Raw genomic sequence first — 23,235 nt, 5'->3', positions numbered from 1 at the left:
AACAAAATCGATATAATTTTTAGACAACTCCAAAACTGAATTGATTAATTTCCTAGGAAGTAGTTGATAATGAGTGAGGATTTTATAGAAAAGAAAAGTAATGAAGAAGCTAGCGGGGAAAGAAAAAGAGAGACCGGGGAATGTGATCAATTGAGAAATTACAGTGCAGGAGAACCTTGTTCGGGTGTTTTTTAATTTCATCGCAAGAGATGCACGATCTTGATTCAAGAACAAATGATATCTCTTGTGATCCTCTTATAACAGATGGCTTACCCAGTTTTAGTTTTTTTACTTTCTACGTGAAGTTCCTAATTTCAAAATTTTTAAGGAATGTAATACTTACCACATTTTCAACTTTAACAAGTTCATAGGTCTTTTTTTCTATGAGGAAAGTTCATAGGTCTTGTTAAGGTAATTTTGAATCTTTCAATACTTGTTGCTCCTTTTGCCTAGTCTACATTACAAAACAAACCCGTCTAAAGGTAACACAACAAGAAGACCGAGTTTAGTATAAGGAATTTTAATTGCTTTTGTTGTACATAACAAATTCACTAAACGAAGAGTCCCATTCACAAGGTTAAATGGGTTTAAGATATGACTACCAACCTGAATAATCCTGCAATTATCGGAAAACAAAGTTTAGTATAAGGAATTTAAAGTGCAAAAAGCAAAAAAAAGAAGACCATATCTTTTTTGTTTGGCTACTAAGTGTGTACCTTTACAAAATGTCAAGTGACTGACCACGCACTCTATCGTTTACCGTTGTACACTCTTAGCTATCCAATCCTTCTCTATGAGTTAAAGTGGTAAGGCTAGTGCTGGAGGATATTAACAAATAGATCGAATCTTTAAGTTAAAAAAATGATAACTCAATTCGAATTGAAAATCTTGATATGTACTTCAATCATAGGAAATGTGTATTTTTTCATTTGCATACTCTAACTTTCGTAAACAAAAAGAAGCTGAAGGATTTGGTGCAAAGAAATTCGAAGAAAGAATTATCATGCAACGAATTAGAGACCAACTGATTCCACGGGAGGAAGGATCCTCTCTGTTCTCATTCGCACCACTATTTGACCCTAATCGGTTTGCATGGCCTCTTATTAGTTGCCTAGGAGTTAGGCTTACCTAAAAAACTTTTGATTAAGAAAATCACATATAAAGTTGTCCATAGTCCATAAAAAAAGATGTGAGGTCTTTGTGCATAATGTTAGCGAAGGTTTTCTATCGGTTCTTTCCCCTACAAAATGTACAACCATATAGTAACTCATACAGAATACATATATGCATTTTATAAATATATCTTGTGCAAGCATCTCATACAACAGTAATGGTAACCTCCCACAACTAATTTACTTGCTTATTTCATTATAATCATCTTCAGTCCCTGGGTTATCAATATATTTCTTAGCATGTCTAAGAAACTCAAATACATCATTTTTACAGAACTTACACTACAAAAATCAAGGTTATTGCCGACGGCATAAAACCGTCGGCAACTAACAAAAACCGTCGGCAGAAGTGACTACCGACGGCTCAGAAAACGTCGGCTATATAAGAGTCGGGGATACTATTGCCGACGAATCTGCCGACGACAACCTACCGTCGGGAGTGGTAGTGCCGACGCTCTCCTAAATTCCCACTCCGTCGGCAATTCCGGTTACTTTCCTAGGAATCACATTGTGATGACGACGGTGTATTAGAAATAATTACCGTCGGCAATATTTATCAAAATTACAAAAAAAAAAAAAATTGACCCGATGTTGCCGCAGGTGGTTTTTAAACTGCAGCAATATATTGAACAATAATAACCTTCCGTTTCATCATAACATAGACATCGAAACAAATTTATAAAACATAAATCTATAGATAAATTTGCCAAATTTTGAACATTTTACAAACGTAAACTATATGTTACTACCAACAACATCATTTGTATATAAATGATCAAACTAAATAACTTGACAACGACGATAAACCACAAACCTCACTTGAACAAGTTGGGCCGTGTTGCCTTGTATGTGGTCTTCAACTTCCTGGATGGTGGCCTAACCTTCTTGAAAACCAATGGGAACTTGATATCCTTCTTGTGGAATTGCTTAGTGCTCTCTCTCTCTTGCAGAGTTTGGCAGGGATGGTTGCTGTCTTGATGATTTGGATGCAAGGAGACCTCACCCTGTGACGGGATGCCATCTCGGTGTACATCTGTTCTATACCGCCGTTGAGAGTAGTGTCACGGTATTCCTTGTACATGTTGTGGTACCCTGTTCGGCTTTGGTATCGTAGCCAGATACCATAGTTCTTGATCTTAGTTGGGCTTTTCTCGAAAATCTGCACGAGGAAAGAGAATAAGAACACCCAAACACTAACTGAGACAATAGAAGTATTTAACAGATAAGACACCCAGACATAATTTAGGGTTTAGAACACTATATCAGTGTGATAATCCAGATAGAATAGTTAGTACTTGACTAAACATTCAAGGGGCGCTACTTCTAACCCAAACAGCTAACCATCTCAACATTTAAGAATAAACACTTCGACCATCTTCAGAGTAACACATAGGATATAACAACCTTAGTACTCGTCAAAGATCAAGACTGAAGCATTACTTTTTCCACATTGGTAAACTAAACTTGAAAACCAATATAAGAAATACTTTAAAAGCATTAAACAGAACTACGAGAAGATAATAGACAGGCAAGCTAATATCAAAACAAGAAATGTTAGTTTGCTAAGAAGCCAGTAACGTGAGAGTAAAGGTGAAGCAGAGTGTTCAGCCAACAAGCTGAATTCACATAATATAGGGTGGAGGTATTAAACTTAACCAAGAGAACATCCAACATCTCCGAAGTGGCAAAGGGCATTACATCTATAAACTACAGATAAGACAATTGGCATTCTTTTCTTTCAAGGAAATGAATCTTAGGACTGGTTATATGACCCACAAGGGAAACCTAAGACATACCCATTGTCATGGAGCTCAAGCTAATTCCAATGGTGAAAATCACAACAACAATTTAGAAGATAATCATAACTCATAAGCAGCTAAAGAGATGCAATACATACAGAGAAACCCATGAGAGAAAACTAATCCTAAAATATTTTTAATGAAGTCTAGGACATGAAGAAAGGGCACATTCTGCAACACACTAGTCAAGTCTAATAGCAAATCCCTAAAATCTGAAATCAACAAGCTTCTTATATCTAAATCCTAATACACAAAGCAAAGCAATCCAACTACTACTAGGTGAACAACTTTTTGTATATTTATGAGGCAAGTGACATAAAATTCAAAAACTCAACTCCATCTCCAACAAGACCCGCTTCTAATTAGACTCTAAAACATGAAGAAATTCAGAAAAAACAACAAAGAACAACCAAAATAAACAAAGGGCACATATCACTAACCTCCAAATAAGATGAAACCATCAAATTCAACCTTCAATTTGCCCTATATCTCTTGGTAATCATGGGAACAAAATGTGTAAAACGATATTGTTATTTTGTAATCAAGCCATCTAACAATAGTATATATGTGATAGTCGGTGGGAGAATCCAAAATTGGAAGTTGCTCAAAATTCAAATGGTAGGCATGTCGGTGGATTGAAGAGGCAGTTTCTAAATCAATTGGAAGCATGGCTATAGGCGGTTCCAATTTGTAATTGGCACTAATATTTAGAAACTAAGTTTCTATTATTGGGCTTGTTATGACAGTGGATACCATATATAAATAGGGGGTTTGAGTGCTTGTAATTCACATCAACACAAGCAACAACAACTCTTCTTTAGAGAGAGCTAAAGAGAGAGAGCAAGTGAGAGAGAAATTTTTTGTTCATAGTTTTGAGCGGTGTTTAATTTCTCGGTTGTCGAAGATCTAGTATAGAAGGTTAAATTCTATACGGTACCATCTTGGGACGAACTTGCGGGTTGTGTTAGTCGTCTTCATCTATCCTTCAATAAAGATTTCTTGTTCGCCCGAGGACGTAGGCTTTAAAGCCGAACCTCGTTAAATTCTGCTCGCATATTTGATTTTGGCTTAGCTTTTCAATTAATCTTCATAATCGGATCAATTTCTAGGATAGGTTCGATAGCTTCCGCGATTTTTAGTTCTAACAATTGGTACCAGAGCCTTGTTGAGATTGAACGAAGAGAAGATGGGATCGAGAAGTGGTACGGTCAAAGCAGGGAAATATGAGATAGAGAAGTTCAATGGGAAAAACGATTTTTCTTATTGGCGGATGCAGATGAAGAATCTGTTAATCTCGCAGAAATTACACAAGACGTTGACGGGAAAGAAACCAGGAGATATGTCAGATGAGGATTGGGAGGAGTTAGATCTCGAAGCACGGGCTACCATTATGTTGTGTCTTGAGAGGGACGTGGCGTTCCTAGTAGACGGAGAAACAACGGCGGCGGGTGTGTGGTTAAAGCTAGAAAGCAGTTTCATGACGAAAACTTTAACGAATCGGGTCTACTTAAAATCCAAATTATTCACATGTAGAATGGAAGAGGGTTCTTCTATTCAGGAATATGTGAATAGGTTTGACAGGATTATCTCAGACTTGAAGGATATTGATGTTAAGGTTGAGGATGAGGACCAAGCCCTCATATTGTTACTTTCATTACCTAAATCCTATGAGAACCTTGTTCAAACTTTGATGCTTGTTGGTGATAGTCTAACCATAGAAGAGACGAGAAACTCGTTATTAGCGGATGACCTTCGTAAGGTTGCTACTAGCAGTATGGCGTCGGGTGGAGTAGACAAGGAACAAGCACAAGGGTTGTTTGTAACAAGGGGGAGGAGTAATGAAAGGGGAAAGGGAAAGGGCGGGAAATCTAGATCCAAATCTAGAGGCTCTTTCAAGAAAACATGCTTTAGTTGTGGTGAGCTTGGCCACTTTAAAGCGGCTTGTCCAAAGAGAAAGTTGAAGCAAAAGAACGAAGGCTACAAGGAGAAACAAGAGATGCAAGAGGCGGGATATGTGTCAGAAGAGGCGGACGAATGTTTCTCGGTGACAGAGGTGTCTGAGAAGATCTTCGGTAAGTGGATGCTTGATTCAGGGGCGTCACACCATATGTGCCCAAATAGGGAGATGTTTACTACCTATAGGAGTATAGATGGTGGTACAGTTATACTGGGTGATGATAGTATATGTAAAACTGTGGGACTCGGAACAATACGGATCAAGATGCACGATGGAGTGGTGAGAACATTGACGGACGTAAGACACATACCCGATTTGCGGAAAAATCTAATTTCCCTTGGTGTGTTGGAGCGGAACGGCTGTAAGATAATTATAGAGAATGGCTCCATAAGAGTCGTTAAGGGTTCTTTGGTGGTAATGAGAGGTACTCGTTACGGTAATTTATACAAACTTTTGGGGACAACAATTACGGGAGATGTAGCAGTAGGAATCAGTGGAAGGGATCCAACGGCTAGTACGAGGCTTTGGCATATGCGCCTTGGGCATATGTCAGAAAAGGGTCTATCTTTGATGTGCGGGAAAGGCTTGTTGAAGGACATGAAGAAGCCTTGCATGGAGTTTTGTGAGCATTGTGTGTTCGGGAAGGCACACAGGGTGACGTTCTCTACAAGCAAGCACAGGAGCAAAGAGGTATTAGACTACGTACACACCGATGTCTGGGGACCGGCAAAGTTACCTTCCAAGGGTGGTTCCAGGTATTTTGTTACATTCGTTGATGATCATTCGAGATTTGTCTGGCTTTATTTTCTGAAGCATAAGAATGAGGTATTCAACACATTCCTGGTGTGGAAAGCAATGGTTGAGAACAAAACTGGTCGAAAGCTGAAGTCGTTAAGGTCGGATAATGGGACCGAGTACACGGATGGGGCATTCAAGGAGTTTTGTAATCAGGAAGGCATTGTGAGGCACTGGACAGTAGTAAACACACCTCAGCAGAATGGAGTCGCAGAGAGATTGAACCGTACACTACTTGAGAAGGCTAGATGTATGCGCTCCAATTCGGGACTAGGCGTAGAATGGTGGGCAGAATCTGTTGCTACAGCTTGTTATATTGTGAACAGGTCTCCACATTCTTCTTTAGATGGCGGCATACCTTACGAGGTGTGGTCAGGTGAACATGCAGATTACGGGAGACTTAAGGTTTTCGGTTGTACGGCCTATTACCATGTTAAAGGTAACAAACTTGACAATAGAGCAAAGAAGGCAATTTTCTTAGGATATGCTACAGGAGTCAAGGGTTATCGGCTATGGTGTACGGAAGACAAGAAGTTTGTAATCAGCAGAGATGTGGTGTTTGATGAGTCGTCTATTGTAGCTATGGCGAAAGCTACGGTGCCTAGTTGTGGTGATGTTGGGTCTACTAAAGCTCAAGTAGTGGAAGTAGAAATCGAAGACCAACGGGTTTCTAGGAATCATGATCAGGTGGAGCATCAGGATAATACTCAGGATGAGGAAATTGATGAACCCGATCATGAGGAGGTTCAAGGGGAAGGTACACAAGTTTTACAACAACAACAGCAGGATGTTTCGGTACACACTAGGCCGAAACGGTTATATAAGCCGGTACAGAGGTTAGGGTCAGACAAACCTCTTAGGCATTACGGGCAGGCAAATGTGGTTGAATATGCACTCTCGGTGGAAGACGACGAGCCGGTCACCTTCAAACAAGCTATCACCGCGGCGGAAAGAGAGAGTTGGTTGGTTGCTATGCAAGAAGAGATGGAGTCTCTTCACAAGAACCAGACATGGGAGGTTGTCCCATTGCCCGAAGGTAAGTCTGTTATTGGTTGTAAATGGGTGTACAAGAAGAAAGAGGATTCTTCCGAAATCAAGGGTACAAGGTATAAGGCAAGACTAGTGGCCAAGGGTTATGCACAGAAAGAAGGGGTCGACTACAATGAGATTTTCTCACCGGTCGTGAAACATACTTCTATTCGGGTGCTATTGAGTATTGTTGCTCACAGGGATCTTGAGCTGGAACAACTCGATGTTAAAACCGCCTTCTTGCACGGAGATTTGGAAGAAGAAATTTATATGGCTCAACCTGAGGGATACAAGGTTGAGGGTAAAGAAAATCAAGTATGTCGTTTGAGGAAGTCTCTTTACGGATTGAAACAATCCCCTCGCCAATGGTACAAACGATTTGATTTTTTCATGCTAAAGCATGGTTTTCGCAGAAGTGACTATGATTGCTGTGTATACATCAAGAAACTTCGCGAAGGTGACTTTATTTATCTCCTTTTGTATGTGGATGACATGCTTATTGCTTCTCGAAGCATGGTGGAGATAAATAAGTTGAAATCTCAACTCAGTCAAGAGTTTGAGATGAAAGACATGGGCGCTGCAAAGAAGATACTGGGAATGGAGATTAAGAGAGAGCGGTCAAGTAAGAAACTGTACTTGAATCAGAAAGGTTACATCGAACGAGTAGTTTCTCGGTTCGGGATGCAGAATGCGAAGGCGGTGTCAACACCTTTGGCACCACACTTCAGGCTCTCGGGAAAGCAATCTCCCACTACTACGGTGGAGAAGGATCATATGGATCGTGTACCGTATGCTAGTGCAGTTGGCAGTTTGATGTACGCTATGGTGTGTACTCGTCCGGATATTTCACAGGCGGTCAGTGTGGTTAGTAGGTTTATGGCAAACCCGGGGAAGACACATTGGGAAGCTGTGAAGTGGGTGTTGAGGTACTTAAAGGGTACCGTTGATACGGGTTTGTGCTTTGGTGGAGACACATGTCAGGTAAGCGGTTATGTTGACTCGGATTATGCTGGCGATCTAGATAGAAGACGATCTACTACTGGTTATGTATTTAAGGTACATGGTGCTCTAGTTAGTTGGCGATCGATGTTACAATCTACAGTTGCGTTATCTACTACGGAGGCCGAGTATATGGCTATGGCCGAGGGTGTGAAGGAAGCATTGTGGTTGTGGGGTCTTCTGGATGATCTGGGGATTAAGCAAGAGTGCGTGGATGTATGGTGTGATAGTCAAAGTGCGATCCACTTGGCGAAGAATCAGGTTCACCATGCTCGCACTAAGCATATCGATGTCAGGTATCACTTTGTACGAGATGTCATAGAGGAAGGTGATGTTTCTCTCATGAAGGTACACACAGATGAGAATCCCGCGGACATGTTGACTAAAGTGGTGACGTGTAGCAAGTTTCAGCATTGTCTGGAATTGCTACAAATCGGCTCGTGTTAAGTTGCCCGAAAGGGCGTAATGGCGACAAGATAATCTTTATGTGAAGGGTTGGTAGAACTACGGTAGGCTTGATCCTGTAAAAGGGTACGTAGGCAACCATGGTCATATGGTGCAGTCGGATGAAGTTACAAGAAGCAGATATATCTTACAAGGAGTATCCTGGTGTTCGTCCAAAATTTGAAGTATATCAAATTGTGTACGAGGTGGAGAATTGTGATAGTCGGTGGGAGAATCCAAAATTGGAAGTTGCTCAAAATTCAAATGGTAGGCATGTCGGTGGATTGAAGAGGCAGTTTCTAAATCAATTGGAAGCATGGCTATAGGCGGTTCCAATTTGTAATTGGCACTAATATTTAGAAACTAAGTTTCTATTATTGGGCTTGTTATGACGGTGGATACCATATATAAATAGGGGGTTTGAGTGCTTGTAATTCACATCAACACAAGCAACAACAACTCTTCTTTAGAGAGAGCTAAAGAGAGAGAGCAAGTGAGAGAGAAATTTTTTGTTCATAGTTTTGAGCGGTATTTAATTTCTCGGTTGTCGAAGATCTAGTATAGAAGGTTAAATTCTATACGGTACCATCTTGGGACGAACTTGCGGGTTGTGTTAGTCGTCTTCATCTATCCTTCAATAAAGATTTCTTGTTCGCCCGAGGACGTAGGATTTAAAGCCGAACCTCGTTAAATTCTGCTCGCATATTTGATTTTGGCTTAGCTTTTCAATTAATCTTCATAATCGGATCAATTTCTAGGATAGGTTCGATAGCTTCCGCGATTTTTAGTTCTAACAAAGCCATCTAACAATAGTATATAGTAGAATAAGTACTCATGAATCCATGATATATTTAATGAAGTTAGTACCATGTCTGAATAATACATGCTTATGCTAAAACATGATACATATTTCAAACACAGACCAAGCTAATAAGTAAATGAAAAACAAACAAAGTTGGGAATATTACCTGTAAGATAAGCTATAAATTTTTGCAATTTCTTGATTTCCCCAAAAAACACAAACTCAGAAGCTCCCTCTCTAGCTTAACCAAAGAACAAAAACTGCCAATAAGTAATCCAAACAAAAACAATATGAGTAATTTTCTCAAAAACAACTATAGATTTTTGCAATTTTGAATCGACATATGGGTAGGTTATAGCACAATTAGAGTTTTCTCCCTATCAGGCCATCTTATAAACCCTGGAAATTGCATTGTTATACCCTTGAGATCCTCTCTCAAGGGTAACCCTAGCTTGATGAACCACTACCATAAAGTTTGGAAGATGGAAGTCATCTTCTGTGTATGTTCCTCCAACAATTCCTCCATTAAAGTGTTCAGAAATCTTCCATTTTTCTTCATCTCTATTATTTAACCTGTTAGCAAGTCAAAGAAAAAAATACACAAACTTAACTACTAACCTAATTCGAAGATAATCTGGTGATGACGATGATAAAATATAACCTAAATCGAAGATAATCAAACCTAATGTACATGAAGGAGATAAGTTCACAACCTAACTACACTAAAAAAAAGTATAGAAAAAGGAAGATAAGCTAATGTAAAACAAGAACAAATTAGAACACGATTGATTCATCGTCTTCAATCTATTTACCTGATTGATTCATCGTCTTCAACATCAAGAAACTGGATGGTTTGTGATGGAGAGAGATTGAGGAAACAGGCGATGGAAGAAACAAGAAAACAAGAGATGAAAGAAAGTGGAAAGGCGATATGTAAAATGAAAGTTATGTCTAGGGCATAAGAGACTTGCGCCGACGAAGAACAAAAATTCGTCGGCGGAGGTCTCAATTGAAAATAGAAACTGGGAAAATATTTCACACCCCCGACGGAAACTGAAATTCTTTCCGTCGGCACAATAAATTTCGCGGTATTATTTTCGCATTGCCGCGAAAATTTCTTCCCAAAAATTTTGGCGCCCATTTGTCGCCGACGGAAAGTAATAAACCGTCGTCTCAGGTTCAACTGCCTACGGTTTTTAGCTCCGTCGGCCCATCCGTAGGCGAAGCGAAAGACTGGGTTGTTACCGTGGTGGTATCTGCCGACGGTATTTTGGTAAGGCGTCGGCATTTGTCTACTTCTCCCGACGGAATCCACTAAAAACCGTCGGCTATAACATCTGTTCCGACGGTTTTGGTTTAAGCCGTCGGCAACGGCCGTCGGCAATAAAGCCTATTTTTGTAGTGTTAAATAATGAAATACAGTAATGTAACCTGATTTTATGAGCAGATTGCTATCTTCGGGGGATATAGAAATGGCTGATCAGATCTGGGTAGAAGATGTGGATGTAGAGCTCCACTCATTAGAAAGCTTTCTTGGTTTCCATAAAGTCTCTCTAGAGCTTAGAAGCGAACCCTGTTTGAGGAAAAATATTCACCTATTACATGGTGAAACTACCTTGAAAAGATAAAAATAATAAGAGATGACACTGAATTAAATTGGTTGTCTCTAAGAATAAGAAACATAGAAACCAAAATGCCTCATGGGAAGAAATTAACATAGGAAACACCTAATTTCTTGAGAATCACTGTTATAGTCTAAAATAATTTATAAATTCATACAAAATTCTACCTTTGGATGAAAAATTTCGAGCAGATGGCCTTAAAAGGTCAATATGCTGATATGAAACTGGTCTCATGAACTCAAGCCCATCCGTTAGAGCTAGTGCTTCCTGACTAGCATCTGCAAAACCAAGAGGATCATATTCATAGCCATTAGGGTGATACAAATATCTATCCTCTGCTATCCATTCATTGCACGTATTGCGATTGCAAGGTGAGTTTCCAATGTAATTTAAAGTCATACATTAGTACAGATATTGTTTTATCCAACTACATATTGTATCTATTTTATAAGCCAAGGAATACAAAAATAAGAAATTATAAAATGAAGAAAGAAATATTAAACAACATTTCGACAATAATTTTGCTAGAGGGAAGGGTTCTTACTGATTTCCCGTGGAACTTAGTAATTCTTCCAGCTTTGGTAGCCAGAACAAGATACAATCCGGAGTATTTTCCCGATAATGTCACCCCCACACTAAAACCACATATCTTTTAGCTTCTTTTTAACGTTTTTGTTCCGTCCTTCAGTATAGTTTTTGTGATCATTATACTTAAAGCCACACCAAGTACATCCACAAAAGAGTTATTTCCATGCTTTCAAGTTTATCTATGGGTCGGAAACGAAATTTTTTGCTTTGGTATAGTGGTATCATCCTCTATGCAATGCTCAACTGTTGAAGTGGGTTGGAGATAGATAGATCTCATAATCATTGGAAAGATGATTGAAGTTCTTCGAGGCTGGTTTTAAGCTTCCATTAGAAATTAAATATATTTTGCCAGATTCAATTTGACTATAGAATTGTTATGCTATGTCCTAAAAACGAGTTACACGAATTTCATCCCCTTCATGCTGTAAAAGGAAATTGTTTTTGTTGATCCTCAAGCAGATGCGTAGGTTTTGAGGTCACTCTTTCATGTTGCTGTTGTTTTAGTTGTAAACTTTACTTGATATGGGCTAAGATTCTTAACAGACATTTCTCTGGCATCTTAGATGAATTCATTCTCTAATGTTGATTGAAAAACATGAGATATTACTCAAGTATGAAGATTAACAATGGCATTTGCAGGCGCTTACAATTATATTCAGATTGTCAATAGAGTCCGTGGGTATATAGACCAAAATAATGTTCAAAAAGGGTTTAGGGTCAAATCTTGTCAAAAAATGGATTTTTAGTCCTTTTGCTCTTGGGTCTAAAAACCCATACTATCTATACAACAATTCCATCCTTGTCCCAAACCATTTTCGCGGGATTTTAAATTGTGGGGCCGGACCGAAAATTCCAACAGCTTAATTAACCGTGAATTTGGGATAAATTATAGGAAACAAAATCTAAACTTTCCCAAAACGAAACATTTCCAAAAACCCTAACCTAAATCTTCGAACTACCATTACCAGAAAGTAATCAGACGCTAAAAAGAAGGAAATCAAATTTGGGCGTGATTTGGGGGATTTATTAGCAAAAACGGATAGAACAAATTATAATTTCTCTCTCCTCTAAACAAATTTGGAAATTTAATTTATTTTCTCTCTCTAAACTTTCAGATTTGGAAAGAGTATATTTTCTGAAATCAATTTAGCGTGATTTGGAGGGTTAATATATAAAACGTATATATCACTTTCTCTTACTTAATTTTCAGATGTGGAAATAGTATATTTTTCTGAAAATATTACAACAACATTTGTTTTTGTTTTTACTCATACATAAATACAAATCGAATACAAATTATGAAACAAATACGTAAATTATGTGTTATTTATGACTAGGAAACCAACATTTGTCATGTTTACAACGTAATTTATCAACTGTATGTGTGTCATGTTCAATAAATTACACATAATTTCTTTTACATTACACATCGTTTACATTCTGCTACAAAAAAATCGTTTACACTATATTGTCGAAGAGCATATGTAGTCTTGAGCAGGACAAACAGCATTTACACTATATTGTCGAAGAGCATATCCAAATGCTTTTGCACCACCAGGAAACAAATGACCAACTTCAGTAGGAAATTCCATAAGTAACAGCAAAACTACAAAAAGAAAACATATACATTTGTCAACAAAACATATAATTTACTAGAAACGACATGTATAATGGAATAAATTATGCATACTGTTTGTTAAACTTCATAATGTGTTAGGAGACGAACATAACTTTAGTTTGAATTACAAGGTCACTGTTATGTGAAAAAATATGTAAAATGTGCAATAAATAACATATAATTTTTGGAACATTTATTGTACTATAAACGACAACTGGTTTGGAAAAAAGTACGCTTAATGTTGAATAAATTATATATAATTTATGTAGATTTATAAGATGTTTTTGATATTATTTATAAAGTATGTATAATTTGTAACAAAATACATATGTTTTACATTCTGTTATAAAAACATCGTACATAAGATGTTTCCGTTATGTATGTGTTATGTTCAGTAAACATCATGTAATTTCGTGTAAATTATATATCGTTTACATTCTGTTACAACGAAATCGTACTAGATCTTCTCTAGATAAAAAATGATATGTAATTTATTGTACGATCCGTAATTTATTTTAAATTATATATCGTTTGCATTCAGTTATAACAAATCGCACGAGATCTTCTCTGCATCAAAAATTGTACAGAAACCTTGATGAAGATTTGAAAAAATGATCTAAAAATCAAAATCTGTAACCTAAAAACTACTAAAAAGTAACAAAATACATAGAGACAAACACTTCTTAATCGAATAAAATGAATTGTAAAGACAGATTTAACATTAACATCATAAAATCGGTTATGAATCTTAGAGAGAGAAAATACTGAATAATGATGAACATTTGATTAGATGATACAGAGAAAAATTTGATTATAATAAAATTCATGAACAAAGTTAAAGATGAAGATGAAAAACATTAAACAGAAAAGAAGAAACCGAAACCTTTAACATTACCTGAAAAGCAATATTAAATTTGATTCAAAATCTGTTTTCAATGGAACGAAAAATGACTTTTGTAATGTGTTTTACCTGATAAACGATGAAAAAGATGATTTCAGTTGCTCTAATGAAGAAGAAACAAGATTTCTTAGATTAATGGATGATTATCAAACGATTCTGATTTAGAGAGAGAGAAAATAAGCAGGTTTAGGTTACTGAAGATAATGAAGATCACGGTTACTTTGTTTAGAAACGTGATTGGAGAAAGAAAGGTGGGAGATAAAAATGGAAAAGGATATTTAGGAATTTTGAAGGTAAATCTGTTTTTATATATAAGGAAGGTTAGTTTAGGTATTAAGACTTATTATGTATTCTAGGGATTTGTGTTTTCTCTCGAGATGGATACAAATGGACTAGAATATCCATTTACATTAATATTTTGGTTTTGAAACCCTTTATAGGATTAGAGAGGACTAAATGTCTTATTAGGGCCCGTTTTTTGGACTATAAACTCAAAAATTCTTGTCAATAATAGTTGTGAAATGAAGAGTAATTACCTTCATTCTTATGTCCGATGATGTAGTGGTAAATTAGTTGATTGAAATGCGAACGACAGAGAGCCACCTGTGAAAATTACAAACATAACTATGTTAATAGCAAAATGCAATAAAAAGGAATAATGTACACAACTTTTGAGGTAAACCAACAGAAACTACGTTGTAACGAAATGAAACTGTGTGCATATATCAGTACAAAGTGGGTCACATGAAGCAAATATGACCAACAATACATAATTGATCCGAATCTCTTGACCTAAAGACAAATTAAAGAGAATCTAAAGAGAAATTAAGGAATTTGAAATCCCATCTACAGTCACACCTCAATTAACTTTGATGGGACTTCATTTACGCCTATACTACAGTCACATTTTAGTATTCCATGAGGAACTTACTTTATATAATGAAGCACCGAATTGGTAATGATGCATTATATTATAAGGAATCCGACGAAACAGGTTATGTGGTTGCATGTGTTAATTAGAGGTACTCGAACTAACTCTCTATAGGTTTACATCTAATCGATAAAAATCTGGCACAATAAAAACTAAAATAATTCATGTCTATTCATTACAATTGCTCGAGGTATATAACCATTCTGATTGTGTGAAAAGTAGAATACCTGAATTAGCCGAAGATGAAAATTTATGATTGATCTCGTCCAATACGCAGAAATCCAAAGCAACTCATGAGTATAATTCATTAAGGAGTTTGACCAAACAGGTTGTGTGATGCTCATTTAAATGTTTAATGTTATGACACTTACCAAATTGAACATAAAGAGGATGACTAATAATAAATCAAAACTATGTCACTTCCGAGATGGAACATAATAGCATGATTAATATGAAAAAAAAATGGGGAAAATTATAACCGTAACAATTTACATCTATCTAGTACAATTTTGTCAAATGACTAATAGTTGGGGAATCTTACCATTTTGAGAGTGTAAGAAGTAGAAGAATACCTGAATAAGCAAAAGATAAAAAATTTAGAGTACCTGAATCTCCTCCAGTAGGCAGAAAACAAAATTCCAAAAGACAGTAAAATTTCAGAAGTTGAAGTGAGAAATAACTTAAGTAATTATATTTATGTAGTAATTTAGGTGAGAAATAAACAAAGGAGAAAGAGGCAAGGAAGGATGGTAACTAAAGAAATAAAGAGAGGAGGAGGAAGAGAACCAGAAAGAAATTGAGAACTATAAGCAAGGAAGATTAGATGGAAGGAAGGTGAGAAATTGAGAGTTGACTTTTTACATAGAAATGAAAACTGAAATCATTAAATAGAAATTGAGAGAGGAAGAATGAAAAGTGAAATGATTAAAGAGAAATTGAGGGAGGAAGTGGAGGGTCGGATTATTCTAGTCAGTTGCAGATTTGCTTGAGAGAAGAGGCTTTTGATGTGGGAAGAATTTGAAGCTTTTGATTCAGTAATGAATCCAGATTCAGTCTATGCAAGGTCATTAATGTCAAGATCTAACGACTTTAAGCAATTTTAAAAGTGGGAGAGTTTTTAATCAATTCCATAGTAGAGTAATTAAGTTAAAGTAGAAGCAAGATTAATTGGGGAGAAAAAAAGAGATATTCTGGTAAAGTAGAAAGAAGAGGAAGAGAAAGGGATGCTCCATCGAGATGAAGTGCGACTTTTCGATATTTGGACTGTCATTTGGTGAAGAGATTGGAAGATTGTGACCGTGAGATTGTATGGACTAAACAAAATCAGTGGTGGGCATTTAAATCGGATTGCATTTGGACGGACAGATTGTAGTTGTCCTATTCATTAATCCTTGTCACCACGAAGATTGTAGTTGTCCTAGTCATTAATCCTTGTCAGCAAAATGGCATTTATTTTGTCCCAGTCATATTGATATGTTACTAAACTAAATCAGTGGTGGGCATTTAAATCGGATTGCATTTGGACGAACAGGTTGTAGTTGTCCTAGTCATTAATCCTTGTCACCAAAATGGACATTTATTTTGTCCCAATCATATTGATCTGTTTTGTATAATATATATAATATAATATATATATATAATATATAATATAATATACACACCAGCAAATCTACTGGTGAATCTTGAAGATTTTTACAAAATTATTTTCATCATAATCTTGTAAAGATTCTGTATTCATCACTCTTCCATGTATAGCCGTTGGAGTTGGGTGATTCGAGTGAGAAAAATATCATTGTATACCAAGGTACTTATCTCTCCTATAAATACACTAACCCGTTACCCACTTCTATAAGGTACAAAAAAATGGCCAAGTTCGTACAAGTTTGGGTTATGTTTGCCCTTCTTCTCATCGCCTCTATGGTTTCGGTCTCAGCTGGTATTACTCTTATCCTTTTCGTTTCTCACATCACATAAAATTATTATTTACTTTAGTCCACATTAGAATTGGTAGTGTCATTAGAAAACAGAAGTATTTTTCTGTGTCCACATAAACTTCTCGATGTCATGATATTATTTTTTTCTGATGTAATTATCGATTTCATTTTATAAAAAGAAATAGATGTTAAAATACTGATAATTACTTTTTCAAAATCTTTTAACAAAAATTATATTAGTATTTTTACTGTTACGACAATGACGCTCAATGTCGACTGTCATATAATTAATTTTGGGGTTTTGTGATGGTAATCAGGTGAGCAGAAAGTACTGGAAAATATCTCGATCAATCGAAATCGGATGGTTTGCATTAATAAATGCGTACCAACTTGCACTCAAGAGTGCCTCGACTTAGGGTACATAAGAGGGGGATTTTGCCTCCCCCCTAACGGTTGTTGTGCTTGTGAGGAGTAGATATTTTATGCCCTAATTCCATATTTATCTTTTAGCTTACTGTTGATATATGGATCAACAGAAATAAATAAATAAATATTGTATTCAATCATCAATATATGTTAAATAAACATTTTAAACAATTATGTCCTTAAGAAAACTCATATACATATACGTGTGTGTCTGTGTATCTGGATCAAGGCCTGCTCTTATGGTAGTAATCGAATAGACGTTTTTTGCAATTATTTGTAAATCTGTTGAGTAGTATTTTGGAACGATTAATGATTCTATGCCTGACTAAAAGCTTGGCGGAATTCCCGACAAAGTTATACGTTTGAGCCAGATTTCGTGAGAAAAAGTACAACTACAAATACAATAACAGATCGTATCAATGTAACACCATTTTGTTCCATCAAAAAACACATTTTTTACGAAATAAGCACCATTTTGTACTAAAAAGACAAGCTTTTACCAAACAATCTAATTTATCACAATTATTTTTTTTTAATTGTTTAGGGTGCCTCGAACCCTTGACCTCTAAGGTGGAAGACTATACCTCATACCACTCCAACCAAGGGTTGTTGGCAACTTATCATAATTGTTTTGTCCCAAGAAATATTAGTTTGTACCAAACAAACAATAGATTGTGTAAACAAACAATAATTTGTTTGAAATACAAAAACAAAAATTAAAAACAAAAATTGATAAATTAATCTTCAACAATCAAGAGAAAACTGCACGTACCAGACACAAGAAATGAAGTTCTCGTTTAGATTGTCTTTGATTTGGAAAGTAGAAATAAAAAGTGTAAGAGGTAGTTTCTAAAAGGTTTAAGAGGTTGTTTTTCATTGGAGGCGGTTTAACAAAGCCAATTGAAGAGGCGGTTTGAAGTTTGAATTGTGGAGCATAGGCGGTTTCAATTCAAGCAGGAGGCGGTTTTCAATTCAATTGAGTTTCCAATTTTTGAGCCAATTTGGAATAAATCCCACCGGCTTATAGTATTATAAAAAGGGGGTTAAGTGCTTTGTACCAAACACACCAACACAAGCAACAACAACTCTTCTTTAGAGAGCTAGAGAGAGAGAGCAAGAGTGAGAGAAATTTTTCATAGTTTTTGAGCGGTGTTAAATTTCTCGGTCGTCGAAGATTTAGTATAGAAGGTTAATTTCTATACGGTACCATCTTGGGACGAACTTGCGGATTGTGTTAGTCGTCTTCATCTATCCTTCAATAAAAATTTCTTGTTCGCCCGAGGACGTAGGCTTTAAAGCCGAACCTCGTTAAATTCTGTTCGCATATTTGATTTTGGCTTAGCTTTTCGATTAATCTTCATAATCGGATCAATTTCTAGGATAGGTTCGATAGCTTCCGTGTCCTTTAGTTATAACAATTGGTACTAGAGCCTTGTTTGAGATTGAACGAAGAAGAAGATGGGATCGAGAAGTGGTACGGTCAAAGTAGGGAAATATGAGATAGAGAAGTTCAATGGGAAAAACGATTTTTCTTATTGGCGGATGCAGATGAAGAATCTGCTAATCTCACAGAAATTACACAAGACGTTGACGGGAAAGAAACCAGGAGATATGTCATATGAGGATTGGGAAGAGTTAGATCTCAAAGCACGGGCTACCATTATGTTGTGTCTTGAGAGGGACGTGGCGTTCCTAGTAGATGAAGAAACAACGGCGGCGGGTGTGTGGTTAAAGCTAGAAAGCAGTTTCATGACGAAAACTTTAACAAATCGGGTCTACTTAAAATCCAAATTATTCACATGTAGAATGGAAGAGGGTTCTTCTATTCAGGAATATGTGAATAGGTTTGACAGGATTATCTCAGATTTGAAGGATATTGACGTTAAGGTTGAGGATGAGGACCAAGCCCTCATATTGTTACTTTCATTACCTAAATCCTATGAGAACCTTGTTCAAACTTTGATGCTTGTTGGTGATAGTCTAAGCATGGAAGAGACGAGAAATTCGCTATTAGCGGATGACCTTCGTAAGGTTGCTACTAGCAGTATGGCGTCGGGTGGAGTAGACAAGGATCAAGCACAAGGGTTGTTTGTAACGAGGGGGAGGAGTAATGAAAGGGGAAAGGGAAAGGGCGGGAAATCTAGATCCAAATCTAGAGGCTCTTTCAAGAAAACGTGCTTTAGTTGTGGTGAGCTTGGCCACTTTAAAGCGGCTTGTCTAAAGATAAAGTTGAAGCAAAAGAATGAAGGCTACAAGGAGAAACAAGAGATGCAAGAGGCGGGATATGTGTCAGAAGAGGCGGACGAATGTTTCTCGGTGACAGAGGTGTCTGAGAAGATCTCCGATAAGTGGATGCTTGATTCAAGGGCGTCACACCATATGTGTCCAAATAGGGAGTGGTTTACTACCTATAGGAGTATAGATGGTGGTACAGTTATACTGGGTGATGATAGTATATGTAAAACTGTGGGACTCGGAACAATACGGATCAAGATGCACGATGGAGTGGTGAGAACATTGACGGACGTAAGACACATACCCGATTTGCGGAAAAATCTAATTTCCCTTGGTGTGTTGGAGCGGAACGGCTGTAAGATAATTATAGAGAATGGCTCCATAAAAGTCGTTAAGGGTTCTTTGGTGGTAATGAGAGGTACTTGTTACGGTAATTTATACAAACTTTTGGGGACAACAATTACTGGAGATGTAGCGGTAGGAATCAGTGGAATGGATCCAACGGCTAGTACGAGGCTTTGGCATATGCGCCTTGGGCATATGTCGGAAAAGGGTCTATCTTTGATGTGCGGGAAAGGCTTGTTGAAGGACATGAAGAAGCCTTGCATGGAGTTTTGTGAGCATTGTGTGTTCGGGAAGGCACACAGGGTGACGTTCTCTACAAGCAAGCACAGGAGCAAAGAGGTGTTAGACTACGTACACACCGATGTCTGGGGACCGGCAAAGTTACCTTCCAAGGGTGGTTCCAGGTATTTTGTTACATTCGTTGATGATCATTCGAGATTTGTCTGGCTTTATTTTCTGAAGCATAAGAATGAGGTATTCAACACATTCCTGGTGTGGAAAGCAATGGTTGAGAACAAAACTGGTCGAAAGCTGAAGACGTTAAGGTCGGATAATGGGACCGAGTACACGGATGGGGCATTCAAGGAGTTTTGTAATCAGGAAGGCATTGTGAGGCACTGGACAGTAGTAAACACACCTCAGCAGAATGGAGTCGCAGAGAGATTGAACCGTACACTACTTGAGAAGGCTAGATGTATGCGCTCCAATTCGGGATTAGGCATAGAATGGTGGGCAGAATCTGTTGCTACAGCTTGTTATATTGTGAACAGGTCTCCACATTCTTCTTTAGATGGCGGCATACCTTACGAGGTGTGGTCAGGTGAACATGCAGATTACGGGAGACTTAAGGTTTTCGGTTGTACGGCCTATTACCATGTTAAAGGTAACAAACTTGACAATAGAGCAAAGAAGGCAATTTTCTTAGGATATGCTACAGGAGTCAAGGGTTATCGGCTATGGTGTACGGAAGACAAGAAGTTTGTAATCAGCAGAGATGTGGTGTTTGATGAGTCATCTACTGTAGCTATGGCGAAAGCTACGGTGCCTAGTTGTGGTGATGTTGGGTCTACTAAAGCTCAAGTAGTGGAAGTAGAAGCCGAAGACCAACGGGTTTCTAGGAATCATGATAAGGTGGAGCATCAGGATAATACTCAGGATGAGGAAATTGATGAACCCGATCATGAGGAGGTTCAAGGGGAAGGTACACAAGTTTTACAACAACAACAGCAGGATGTTTCGGTACACACTAGGCCGAAACGGTTATATAAGCCGGTACAGAGGTTAGGGTCAGACAAACCTCTTAGGCATTACGGGCAGGCAAATGTGGTTGAATATGCACTCTCGGTGGAAGACGACGAGCCGGTCACCTTCAAACAAGCTATTACCGCGGAGGAAAGAGAGAGTTGGTTGGTTGCTATGCAAGAAGAGATGGAGTCTCTTCACAAGAACAAGACATGGGAGGTAGTCCCATTGCCCGAAGGTAAGTCTGTTATTGGTTGTAAATGGGTGTACAAGAAGAAAGAGGATTCTTCCGAGATCAAAGGTACAAGGTATAAGGCAAGACTAGTGGCCAAGGGTCATGCACAGAAAGAAGGGGTCGACTACAATGAGATTTTCTCACCGGTCGTGAAACATACTTCTATTCGGGTGCTATTGAGTATTGTTGCTCACAGGGATCTTGAGCTGGAACAACTCGATGTTAAAACCGCCTTCTTGCACGGTGATTTGGAAGAAGAAATTTATATGGCTCAACCTGAGGGATACAAGGTTGAGGGCAAAGAAAATCAAGTATGTCGTTTGAGGAAATCTCTTTACGGATTGAAACAATCCCCTCGCCAATGGTATAAACGATTTGATTTTTTCATGCTAAAGCATGGTTTTCGCAGAAGTGACTATGATTGTTGTGTATACATCAAGAAGCTTCGCGAAGGTGACTTTATTTATCTCCTTTTGTATGTGGATGACATGCTTATTGCTTCTCGAAGCATGGTGGAGATAAATAAATTGAAATCTCAACTCAGCCAAGAGTTTGAGATGAAAGACATGGGCGCTGCAAAGAAGATACTGGGAATGGAGATTAAGAGAGAGCGGTCAAGTAAGAAACTGTACTTGAATCAGAAAGGTTACATCGAACGAGTAGTTTCTCGATTCGGGATGCAGAATGCGAAGGCGGTGTCAACACCTTTGGCACCACACTTCAGGCTCTCGGGAAAACAATCTCCCACTACTACGGTGGAGAAGGATCATATGGATCGTGTACCGTATGCTAGTGCAGTTGGCAGTTTGATGTACGCTATGGTGTGTACTCGTCCGGATATTTCACAAGCGGTCAGTGTGGTTAGTAGGTTTATGGCAAACCCGGGGAAGACACATTGGGAAGCTGTGAAGTGGGTCTTGAGGTACTTGAAGGGTACTGTTGATACGGGTTTGTGCTTTGGTGGAGACACATGTCAGGTAAGCGGTTATGTTACCTCGGATTATGCTGGCGATCTAGATAGAAGACGATCTACTACTGGTTATGTATTTAGGGTACATGGTGCTCCAGTTAGTTGGCGATCGATGTTACAATCTACAGTTGCGTTATCTACTACGGAGACCGAGTATATGGCTATGGCCGAGGGTGTGAAGGAAGCATTGTGGTTGTGGGGTCTTCTGGATGATCTAGGGATTAAGCAGGAGTGCGTGGATGTATGGTGTGATAGTCAAAGTGCGATCCACTTGGCGAAGAATCAGGTTCATCATGCTCGTACTAAGCATATTGATGTCAGGTATCATTCTGTACGAGATGTCATAGAGGAAGGTGATGTTTCTCTAATGAAGGTACACACAGATGAGAATCCCGCGGACATGTTGACTAAAGTGGTGACATGTAGCAAGTTTCAGCATTGCCTGGAATTGCTACAAATCGGCTCGTGTTAAGTTGACCGAAAGGGCGTACTGGCGACAAGGTAATCTTTATGTGAAGGGTTGGTAGAACTACGGTAGGCTTGATCCTGTAAAAGGGTACGTAGGCAACCATGGTCAAATGGTGCAGTCGGATGAAGTTACAAGAAGCAGACATATCTTACAAGGAGTATCCTGGTGTTCGTCCAAAATTTGAAGCATATCAAATTGTGTACGAGGTGGAGAATTGTAAGAGGTAGTTTCTAAAAGGTTTAAGAGGTTGTTTTTCATTGGAGGCGGTTTAACAAAGCCAATTGAAGAGGCGGTTTGAAGTTTGAATTGTGGAGCATAGGCGGTTTCAATTCAAGCAGGAGGCGGTTTTCAATTCAATTGAGTTTCCAATTTTTGAGCCAATTTGGAATAAATCCCACCGGCTTATAGTATTATAAAAAGGGGGTTAAGTGCTTTGTACCAAACACACCAACACAAGCAACAACAACTCTTCTTTAGAGAGCTAGAGAGAGAGCAAGAGTGAGAGAAATTTTTCATAGTTTTTGAGCGGTGTTAAATTTCTCGGTCGTCGAAGATTTAGTATAGAAGGTTAATTTCTATACGGTACCATCTTGGGACGAACTTGCGGATTGTGTTAGTCGTCTTCATCTATCCTTCAATAAAGATTTCTTGTTCGCCCGAGGACGTAGGCTTTAAAGCCGAACCTCGTTAAATTCTGTTCGCATATTTGATTTTGGCTTAGC

At 38.0% G+C, this 23,235-nt stretch overlaps 1 protein-coding gene and 1 long non-coding RNA gene across 2 annotated transcripts; both read right to left on the bottom strand.

Annotated features, from left to right (window-relative positions):
- Nucleotides 1-1,917: 1,917 nt before the first annotated feature.
- Nucleotides 1,918-9,954, bottom strand: LOC147556434 (uncharacterized). The gene is made up of 3 exons (XR_015235370.1): nucleotides 9,810-9,954; nucleotides 9,164-9,570; nucleotides 1,918-2,331 (listed from the first exon to the last, which is right to left on the bottom strand). It is a non-coding gene; the product is annotated as an uncharacterized LOC147556434 (long non-coding RNA).
- Nucleotides 9,955-12,506: 2,552 nt separating this feature from the next.
- Nucleotides 12,507-15,895, bottom strand: LOC147556433 (uncharacterized). Its single transcript, XM_086663428.1, has 3 exons — nucleotides 14,885-15,895; nucleotides 14,263-14,329; nucleotides 12,507-12,813 (listed from the first exon to the last, which is right to left on the bottom strand). The coding sequence occupies exons 1-3, from the start codon at nucleotides 14,999-15,001 to the stop codon at nucleotides 12,671-12,673; spliced, it is 327 nt and encodes a 108-aa protein (XP_086519554.1). The 5' UTR covers nucleotides 15,002-15,895; the 3' UTR covers nucleotides 12,507-12,670.
- Between the last annotated feature and the right edge of the window lie 7,340 nt (nucleotides 15,896-23,235).

This window comes from Eschscholzia californica, unplaced genomic scaffold, assembly GCF_041429995.1.
Source record: "Eschscholzia californica isolate CP2 unplaced genomic scaffold, dmEscCali1.0.p SCAF_2, whole genome shotgun sequence".
In the NCBI taxonomy this organism is placed as follows: Eukaryota; Viridiplantae; Streptophyta; class Magnoliopsida; order Ranunculales; family Papaveraceae; genus Eschscholzia; species Eschscholzia californica.
Note: the sequence above shows the minus strand (reverse complement) of the source record. Positions and strands in the feature narration are given on the sequence as shown.

Coding starts and splice junctions, on each gene's coding strand:
- LOC147556433 (XM_086663428.1), bottom strand. CDS start 15,001: ATGAGCATCACACAACCTGTTTGGTCAAACTCCTTAATGAATTATACT. Junction 14,330..14,884: donor TTCATCTTCGGCTAATTCAG/GTATTCTACTTT, acceptor TAATTTTCACAG/GTGGCTCTCTGTCGTTCGCA. Junction 12,814..14,262: donor CATCGGACATAAGAATGAAG/GTAATTACTCTT, acceptor TTCTTTTTGTAG/TTTTGCTGTTACTTATGGAA.